Here is a 10,707-nt window from a genome sequence, read left to right as displayed (position 1 = left end):
AGGTCGAACTTGTACCAACAATAGGGCAACATAATCATCGTCTGAAGTGTATCGACAAATAACCCAACCTTAAAAAGAACACTAGGGGGCAGTGTTCTTTTGTGGGTCATTTGGCAATGTAGGAAAGCAACGAAAAGAACAGTGGAAACACAAAATCCTCTCTATAGTTGATCAGAAAGACCAACTATACATGGTCAATATGCTTTTAATCAAATCAAAGCTTGGAGGATTAACTTCAATAGGAAACAGAAAGTCAAAACAATTGATCATTTTTCAGATGGCCAAGGTGATCAATAGTCATAGGAAAAAAAGGTGTGGGAGAAAAATCAAGTAACTTAGATCTATTGGAGGAAGGTCCATTGATTGAAGAAATGCTAGAGAACATGAAATTGCTGAAAAATGATGTTGATTTTCAGCATGCTACGAAAATAGAGGATGACAAAAGACTTGACGAACATGAGACGATATAAGAATAACATTCAAAACATTACCACTATTATGAGTATAGTGCAATTTAGTATTTATGCTTCCACTTAATTTTTTAGCTAAACCAAATAATATAAAGAATGATGACAAAGAGGCCGAAGCAACGTTGGTCAAGGAAGAAATAGTTGAACAAAAGACCAGCAAGGTGCAAAGACAAGTCCACTGTTACGATAGAGTAAGGTATAGATTCAGAAAAGGTAATCTTTAACCAACCATCATAAGTGATGTCATAATATTTAAAACCTTTGTTCATATCAACCCACCTGAATGGATGTCCCATTCCCCACATTATGGTTGATAACGAAGCAACAATCAACATTTTGCCGATGAATAGAAGATGAATGGAATAAGATGAATAAGAAAGATAAAACCTCTATCTAATTGTTCTTAACAGATGAGGTCCTCTATAATGTCATGAAAGTGAAAACTGCAGTAGGTATATGGGCAAAATTAGAGAATATCTATGCAAAGAAATCTCTTAAGAATCATTTGTACCTGAAGCTTCAGTTGTTTAATCTAAAGACGGCGGAGTGGGCTGATGTTGAAGCTCACATTAGTGGTTTCAAGAAGTTGATTTACAAATTGTTGGACGTGGAGGAAACGATAAAAGATAAAGATTAGGGGCCTATTTGGATTCGCGTTTGTTGGTGTATTGTATGGTATTAAAGTGTGTGATGTGACATGTATGGTGTTTGGTTTGGAGTAGGCAATTGAAGAATTCCACGCGCGCGAATATAGCGTGGAACCAAAAAATTGCATCGATTGTAATGTACTGTAAGACGGCTGCACTGCCATCTATACAGTCTCTTCAATGCCTTGTATTCGTGTGGGAGGGACTTTTAAAATGCTTCAAATGGTTTTTTTTGTTAGCTTGTTAGTACACCCCACTGTCAGTTCACGAGGAGAACGAGCGATTTCTTGTTGGAGATCGACGTTGTTTTTCTCCAGTTCGGAAACTCTGGATTGCAGATTTCTTTTCTCTTCATATATTTGCTCCTTCTCAGATTTCAATCTTCGGTTCTCCATCGTTAGATTGGAGATCTCTGAGTCGATCATTTGTTTTGATGGTGGAAGAAGCTGCAGCTCTTCCATGATTGATCTTTGCTGGTTTTGGGAGAGTAGGATAGAGCGCAGTTGAAGGAAATGGGGACAAGTAAAACCTCATATGCTATATGATGACTGTCATCATCTGTGTAAGGAGAGATGCTTTGGCATGTGTAAGAGATCGAGACCAATCATTAGATGGGTCCCACCAGTAACACTACCTTGCACGAAACCCACAGGACACGATTTTCCTGTGACTCGGGATTGCAGATCTGATGTGCTTTGTGGGTCCCACCGTGATGTTTGTCTTATATCCAGTCGGTTCATTAGTTTCATCGGTTCATAATTCAGCTAAACACGTCAATCCAAGTTGGGGACAATAGATGAATAGTCATCATTATTCAATCAGAACGTGATGGACGGCTAGGATTAATTACAACAACAACACTGGGCCTTGCGTGGGATAGAATGTATGAGAGTTTACAAATTGCGACACTACTACACAGACTTCTAATATTTATATGTATATACAATGTGTGGCCCTTATACATCGTTTCCAAACATTGATCTATACAAGAAACTGTATGCATGCAAGGACAATACCTCCTATCCAAACATTGGTTAGTGGCATGTTTTTGATGGATGTATTCTAAAAATCATCCATCATATACATGAATAGTACCCGAATACAATACAATACACCCTAAACGTGAATCCAAATAGGCCCTAGGCATGAATACTGTTGAATTCTCTTTCAGCATCATATGAGTCGTTTAAGGATTTGTTGTAAACAGATATAACGGCCATTAGTGTTGAGACTGTTATATCAGCCCTTCAGTCAAAGGCGATGAGAAAGAAAAATGGTGGCGTGTGTGCTTTTATAGATACACTTGTTATGAGGGAGAGAAATTCTGAGCGAGGATCTTCACGATTGAGGTCCAAATCCAAGGGTAAGGGCAAAGGCAAAGATAAGTTGAAGTGTTGAAATTGTGGCATGTTAGGGCACATGATGTCTCGTGTGCCTTATTCGAGCTCAGTTGGCAACTCAATGCATGCATAAATCCTGTAGAAGTGATCAACAAAATTCATTGGTGGATCAAAGAGGTTGTGGATCAATTGTCGGGTGACAATCCATCTTCATTCATGGAGAAGATTGGAATGAAAGCGCTAGGCACAAGAGAGGCTAAATCTAGCTGGAAGAACTTAGTGGTTGCCAAGTGGGTGAAGCCCCCTCTGGGCTGGGTCAAGCTGAATGTTGATGGGTCATCAAGGAGCAACCCAAGAGAAGGGGGTGACAGAGGTTTGTGTAGAAATCATGATGGGACCTAATGTGATGTAGGGATGGATGTGATGAGGTCGAGCATCGTCTTCCTCCACGGAGCTTCTCTGAACTCTTCAGAGAGACTCCTTGAATTCACGAGGAGTTTTTTTTTTTTTTTAATTATTTTATTTAGAAGAATAGCCTTTTCATTACACTATCTATTGATAAAAGAACAGCTTTCATGACACTACTATTAAATGACTTCTCAGAAAAGGACTCTGTTAAGCTATATAAGATAACCGAAACTCGGTACATAGATACATCTTCCATATCAAAACTTTCAGTTTCACTGCTGACTCAAAAGTACACCTCTCACTTCAGTCAGTTGTTGCACCTATCCAATGGCTGCTTTGCCATCCCAAATCCTAACAGCATAACTCTCAACATTGAGCAGCAGCGCAGGGGGATGCCCAGATAAATCAAGTATTCAGATATTATTTTGTAGCGTAATATGGATACCCGCTAATTCCAGCAGGTGCTCCAGCAGGAAGGACCACACCAGCGGGTAGTCCAACTCGGTCTTTCTTGGCAGCAACCTGCGCATACGAAACCTTGCGGTGGGTACTGAGGAGCGATGCCTGGGTAAGCAGCAGGGTTTGCTCCCAAAGCCTGAGGGTATGCAAAGTAACAAACAGGGGTTGTGCTGACGACATGCGTCTTCCCGGGCTGTGCATATCCAGCTGGAAGGGGTATGGCAATAGGAACCATTGTCGCTGGTATCTGTGTTTGTACCACTTTCGCCTTCTGGGAATAAGCAAGCTTCACTGTAATGTTCCCCCGAGTACCTTATTTGGATCATCCAAGGCCTTCTTTGCTGCCTTTAGTGTCTTGTACGTAACAAAGCCAAAACCACGTGATTTGTTTGTTTCTTTGTCATAAGCAATAAAACCTTCTTCTATCTCACCATGCCTGCTAAAGAAATTCAGTAAGATCTCACTTAAGACATCGGCCAACAGGCCTCCAATGTATAACTTGTTGGCGTGAGCTATCATTGTAAACAACCAAGAGAGTTGTTGGCGTGAGCTGTCATTGTAAACAACCAAGAGAGATTGTAGGCATTTGAAATTTGTAACATCCCGAAAATAAGGGAGTGTAGCATGAGTCTAGGAGACGGAATTATATAGCAAAGAATAGGTTTTAGTTATTTTTAAAAAAAAATGTATATAACCTATGGCTAAACAATAAAATGGTGATGAAAGAGACAATTTCTGACATGGTATCAGAGCCAAACAAGTTCTGACTTCCTGTATTGCATCCTAACCATACCTCCGTTCATGGCGAACTTTGATAATCCGAACTCCTCTGGCGACACGTCCAATCTCTCTGACTCTATCCTTGAATTGACTACAAGGATGACCGAGGTTTTGAACAGTGCTCGGACTCCGACCATCATCACTGAAACATCTGCTGCTCCGATCGGCATTAAGTTGGATGGTTCTAACTATGCAGTGGTCCTAGGTTGTCGAGATGTATATCTCTGGTAAGGACAAACTGGGGTACATTAACGACGACTTTCCCCCGCTGCTACCAACTGATCCCTCCTTTCACAAGTGGTGCACCGATAACGTCATTGTTAAAGGTTGGTTAATTTCTTCCATGAATTCGTCCTTAATTGACAATTTTATTCAGTTTCCTACGGCAAAAGCGGTTTGGGATTCCATTGCAACTACCTTCTTTGATGGTAGTGATACCTCACAAGTGTATGATCTTCGACAGCGTGTGACACGACTGAAGCAAGCTGTTGGCTCGCTGGAAAAATATTACACTGAGTTGCAAGGTTTATGGTGTGAAATTGATTTTCGTCGGCCAAATCCTATGGAATGCTCTGTTGATATTTAGCACTATAATCGGATCATCCAGAAAGACCGTATTTATGTGTTTTTGGATTGTCTAGACGATTGGCTAGACAAAATATCAGCTGATGTTTTACGGATGAAACTGTTTCCTACTGTCGAACAAGCGTATGCGCATGTTAGATGGGAGGCTATTCGATAGTAGGTTATGACTTCCCATGACACCGATGGGCTCCAGGGGGCTGTCTTGGCTTCCAAAGCCCTTATGTTAAGCACCTCTGCCCTTGGTAAATCTTCCAAGACCCAGAATTCTACTGATGCGAAAAAATATTCTCATTGTGGAAACCAGAAACACACACGTGAAAATTGTTTTAAGTTATATGGGTACCCTGATTGGTGGCATGATCTTCAAGCCCGTAAACGTCCTGATGGAACTGGAACCAATGGAAGTTCAGGCACAATTGTTGTTGCTGCTGCAGAGCCCCATATTTCTCTTATATAACTAACTACAACGTCCACGGATGCTCCTCCCAACTTGAACTCAGGTACCCCTGGCCTTGCTCTTCTTACCTCTCGCAGAGATGTGGACTGTAGTGCATGGCTTCTCGACTCGAGGACCACTGATCATATGACCTTTGCTGCCTCGGACTTCTCTTAGACCTCTCTTCCGCGACGCACCAACATAGCCAATGCAAATGGTGTTATCTTACCAGTCACTGGAGCTGACTCTGTGACCTTATCTCCATCCTTGCATTTATCTAATACTTTACTTATTCTGTCTCTATCCCATAAATTGTTGTCTGTAAGTCAGCCTACTACAGACCTTAGGTGTGTTGTACTTATTTATCCAAATTTCTGTCTTATTCAAGATATTCTCACCAAGGAGATAATTGGACGTGGTACTAAGAGGGGGGGATTATATTATGTGGAAGACATCAATATCGGCCAGGCCAATAACATGAACCATCTGCAGCTGATAAAGAGACACTACTTTGGTTGTGGCATTGACGCTTGGGACACCCATCTTTTCCTTATTTGAAGCATGTTTTTCCTGATTTGTTTAAGCATTTACAGACATCTGATTTGAAATGTGACACTTGTATTTTGGCTAAGAGCCATCGCGCTACTTATCCATTAAGCATGACTAAATGTGACACTCCATTTGCGTTAATTCACTCTGATGTATGGGGGCCCTCACCTATTAGTAATATGTCTGGCTTTCATTAGTTTGTTATTTTTATGGATGATTGTACCCGTATGACATGACTCTACTTGATGAAACACAAAGATAAGGTTCTTAGTGCCTTTGAAACATTCCATGCTATGGTTAGTACTCAGTACGGTGCCACTATGAAGGTTCTCCGCTCTGATAATGGTGGTGAATATGTCAATCAGCACCTTAAAGCGTACTTTACTCAACATGGTTTAATTCATGAAACTCCATGCTCACAAACACCTCTACAGAACGGTGTCGTCGAGAGGAAGAATAGACATGTTCTTGAGACTGCTCGTGCTTTGCTTCTTGGTGCTCATATGCCCAAACGGGTTTGGACCGATGACGTCTCAATTGCTGTCCATCTTCTCAACCGAATGCCTTCCAAGGTTTTATCCTTTAAGACACTACTCCAATGTCTTTCTACTTATATGTCACTACCTACCGCACTGATGCTTCCTCCTCGTGTCTTTGGGTGTGTCGTTTATGTGTATCTCCACAAGAACCAGAGCACTAAACTTGATCCGTGTGCATGTCAGTGTTTGTTTTTGGGCTATGACATCCATCAAAAAGGGTATCGGTGCTATGATCCTACCACTCGCAGACTTTATATGACTATGGATGTCCAATTCTTGGAGACTGATATGTTTTTTTCCTCTTCGGCACCTACTTATCTTCAGGGGGAGATACATAATGAAGAGTTGAATTTGTTCCAACATAAGATGCCGAATGAGTTTGATTGGTTCAGGCATGAGGGGCCACGTGAACATGAGGGGCAAAATCATGAGAAGTTGCAGGAGCATGATGGATCGAATGATAACTCAGGCGTTGTGAACTGTAAAGCCGAGATATATCCATGTGAACATGAGGGGTAGAATCATGAGAAGCCGCAGGAGCATAATGGGCCGAATGATAACTCAGGTGTTGTGAACTGTGAAGCCGAGATATATCCTAATGTAGAGTATGCAACATCTGAGACCGAACTTATATCCTCTCCCTTTGAAATGCCGACCGAATCATCTTCTGAGAATACTCCTGAGGTAAGGACTGTTATTACACCCTTACATATCGATGATATAGATGCTTCTGTGAGATTGTCTTACCTCACAGGTACAATCGTGGCAAGTCACCTAATAGATACTTTCCAGATATTGAAGAACGAAGGTCGAGGTATCTAATTGCTAACTATGCATCCACCAAGGAACTCTCTGAACCTCTTAAGAAATTTGCACAGGAACTCTTCATATTTCAGATTCCTACCAGTATTCAAGAGGCATTGGCAAATCCAAGATGGACCCAAGCTATAGAGGAAGAAATGGAGGCACTACTTAAAAATGATACATGGACTCTTGTTCCATTACCTAAAGGAAAACAAACCATGGGGTGCAAATGGGTGTTCTCCATTAAATACAAAGCAGATGGATCTATTAAATGGTACAAAGCAAGACTGGTAGCGAAGGGATATACGCAGACATATGGTGTCGATTATTAGGAGATTTCTCACCTGTAGCCAAGTTAAATACAATTAGGGTGTCATTGTCTCTTGCAGCAAATCTTGATTGGCCTTTGCATCAATTTGCTGTAAAAAATGTTTTTCTCAATGGTGATCTCCAAGAAGAAGTTTATATGGATGTTCCTCCAGGTTATACAACATCTTTAAAGAATGGAGTGGTGTTTAAATTGTAGCAAGCATTGTACGGACTGAAGCAATCACCACAAGCATGGTTTGAAAGGTTTAGCTTGGCAATGAAGAAATATGGCTTCCAATAAAGTAACTCTGACCATACTTTGTTCTTAAAGCAATAGTTGGGCAAGGTAACTACTTTGATAATCTATATACATGACATGATTATTATAGAAGATGATGAAGAAGAAATCTCTCTACTTCAAAAGCAATTAGCAACTGAATTTGAGATGAAAAATCTGAGAGGACTCAAGTATTTCTTGGGAATTGAAGTTGTCAGGTCTAAGCAAGGTATATTTCTCTCAACGGAAATACATATTAGACTTGCTAACCAAAGTAGGGATGTTGGAGTGTAGACCTACAGACACCCCCATGGTTCAGAATCACAAGCTTGGAGAATACCCAGACCAAGTACCAATAGATAAAGGAAGATACCAAAGGTTAGTTGGTAAACTCATTTATCTCTCCCATACTCGTCCAGATATTGCATACGCTATAAGTGTTGTAAGTCAATTTATGCATAATCCTAGTAAGAGTCATATGGAAGCAGTGATTCGAATACTTTGATACTTGAAGTCATCCCTGGGCAAGGGGCTTATGTTCTCAAAACATAACAGTTAGTCGATGGTTTATGGATATACGGATGCGAATTGGGCAGGTAATATCATTGACAGAAAGTCCACCTTAGGATATTTTACATTTGTTGGGGGAAATCTTGTAACCTAGAGAAGCAAGAAACAAATAGTGGTAGCTTTGTCAAGTGCTGAAGCTGAGTTTAGGGGAATGGCTAAGGGTCTTTGTGAACTCCTTTGGCTAAGAAAGCTACTCATTAAAATTGGATTTGCCCCCACTTCCGAGATGGATCTCTTATGTGACAATAAAGCTGCAATTGCAATTTCTCATAATCCTATTCAACATGATCATACTAAACATGTGGAGGTAGCTAGATCGACACTTCATCAAAGAGAATCTTGAAGCAAAAACAATTAGGTTTCTATTTGTGAAATCCGAAGATCAGTTGGCGGACATCCTTACAAAAGCTGTATCTAGCAAGGAATTTTACAACTCACTTGACAAGTTGGGCATGCGCATGCGAGACCTCTATGCATCAACTTGAGGGGGAGTGTTAGCGTGAGCTGTCATTGTAAACAACCAAGAGAGATTGTAGGCATTTGAAATTTGTAACATCTCGAAAATAAGGGAGTGTAGCGTGAGTCTAGGAGACGGAATTGTATAGTAAAGAATAGGTTTTAGTTATTTTTTAAAAAATGTATATAACCTACGGCTAAACAATAAAATGGTGATGAAAGAGACAATTTCTGACATAACTTCCTCTGTGCTTGATTTGTGGTTACAGACACACTACTTAGCCCCTCACAGGCAAGGTTACAAATAGCCAAGCGACCATCAATCAGCTTACTGGGTTCTCTCAATGCCATCTGAGTTGATTCCATATGATGGTAAGTAATGAAACCATACCCGCGAGATTTTCCATTTGCCTTGTCAACAATGACTGCTCCTTCCTCAATTTTTCCATGCCCCCATGCCCTGCAAATGCAGCACACAGGGTTTCTGAAGTAGTCTCCCAAGTCAAGCCACGAACAAAGCTTTCGATGAATAGGGTCTGCACTTGCAACACCTCTAATTTCTTCTGCAACTGAAGGATATTGGGAACCTAGCTTGACAAGGAGATTGAGAAGTTGGTCTTTTCTGAGGGGATCTAAGAGCGATCATAGGTGTTCTTCTGATGGTAGGGAAGAAGGCTGCCCATTGCCCATTTCTTCTAGCTTTCTCTTCTTTGAATCCTCCATCGTCTCCCTGGCATATGAGAGTGAATCCATGAGGAGAGATAGAAAATAGAAATAAATTCTAATAAAACTAAAAATAATTTGATTATCATAAAAATGAATTTACAATCTTTTAAATAGAGATACCAAACCTACGGAAAAGTTTCAAAATCATGGTTTTCAGCCAAAAATAGTAAGTGTGCTATTTGGCCTCACCACACGTTGTTTTCCTAAATTTTCTAAGCCTTTTTCATGTTGCACACAACTCATAAATCTCAAAGGATGAAGAGTTATGATCAAACTAAAACTTACTATAAATAGTAAAAATGAAAATAAAATGGATTTTCGACCGTCGATCTAATGGAATCTCTAAAATTCGGTGTGGGCATCCCAACATAGAAAGTTGGGTGGCTAAAGTAGCTTCTCCTACCCCAAAATCATATATGGTACATCGAATAACTCACTCCTTTACGAGATATACCTGGTTTAGTATTTTGACGGTCGTAATCACTTCTGCTTTCAATCCGGCTTTCTTTGGTCAACCTTGGACATGAAAGTATCCACGACCTGCTCTACATCATAATCTTTGCTTTCCATCACTCTTACTCTTACAGGGTCATGTCTAACACAAGCCCTTAGGCTAGGGCTGGTAACTCAATCTACTCTATGTTAATATTGAATCGGACCCTTAGGTGGCAATGGATGCAATCAAGGACTACCCCTGTGCACCCTTGGGCCTTTGAAGATATGTTATATTGTGGGGGAGATCAAGCAGATTCTAAGAAATTTCAATTTCTCTATCTCGCATGTCTTCAGGGAAAGCAATTCAGTTGCGGACAGTTTAGCTCGTTTTGGGAGCAGCAGAGTAGAGGACAGAGTTTATAGAAGGCGTGCTGACCTCCCATTGGAAGTGTAAGGATTACAATCGACAGATCAGGCCCTGGTAAAATCAGATGCTAGGCAGGGAGAAATAGCAACCTGAGTTGATGTTGCCCCTCCCTTCCCCTTATGATCTTTTATCACTAGCCCATGTAGCAACAGCAAAGCTTTTCTTCAGCTAGAGTTCTGACGGAGAAGCAACAGAGGATAGTATTGAGGCATGCCGGGCTGGTATATTTGCTAGGGGCAGAGGTATCTATTTGATGGTGTGTACACCGGCGTGCGCTTGGGGGTGTGGTTGAGGAATCATTTGGGTGGGTTTGGTGTGTTTAGTGGGAGCTGTGGTGAGGGTGAGTGTGTGGGTGTGTGTTGTAGCTGCTGCCTACCTGAATATGCTGATGTAGAGCGGGTCGTGGACACTTTCATGGCCAAGATGGACCAAAGAAGGCCTGATCGGAGGCAAAAGTGATTAGAACCATTAGAACCCTAAAGCAGGAGTA

At 41.0% G+C, this 10,707-nt stretch overlaps 1 protein-coding gene across 1 annotated transcript; it reads right to left on the bottom strand.

The window, feature by feature from the left end:
- Positions 1–3,285: 3,285 nt before the first annotated feature.
- Positions 3,286–4,274, bottom strand: LOC131244034 (uncharacterized). Its single transcript, XM_058243701.1, has 3 exons — positions 4,118–4,274; positions 3,637–3,836; positions 3,286–3,531 (listed from the first exon to the last, which is right to left on the bottom strand). Exons 1-3 carry the CDS (start codon positions 4,272–4,274, stop codon positions 3,286–3,288), a joined length of 603 nt encoding a protein of 200 aa, XP_058099684.1.
- Between the last annotated feature and the right edge of the window lie 6,433 nt (positions 4,275–10,707).

Source organism: Magnolia sinica, chromosome 4 (assembly GCF_029962835.1).
Source record: "Magnolia sinica isolate HGM2019 chromosome 4, MsV1, whole genome shotgun sequence".
In the NCBI taxonomy this organism is placed as follows: Eukaryota; Viridiplantae; Streptophyta; class Magnoliopsida; order Magnoliales; family Magnoliaceae; genus Magnolia; species Magnolia sinica.
Note: the sequence above shows the minus strand (reverse complement) of the source record. Positions and strands in the feature narration are given on the sequence as shown.

Coding starts and splice junctions, on each gene's coding strand:
- LOC131244034 (XM_058243701.1), bottom strand. CDS start 4,274: ATGCCGATCGGAGCAGCAGATGTTTCAGTGATGATGGTCGGAGTCCGA. Junction 3,837..4,117: donor AAAGTTCGCCATGAACGGAG/GTATGGTTAGGA, acceptor TTACAATGATAG/CTCACGCCAACAAGTTATAC. Junction 3,532..3,636: donor CCTTGGATGATCCAAATAAG/GTACTCGGGGGA, acceptor TACCCCTTCCAG/CTGGATATGCACAGCCCGGG.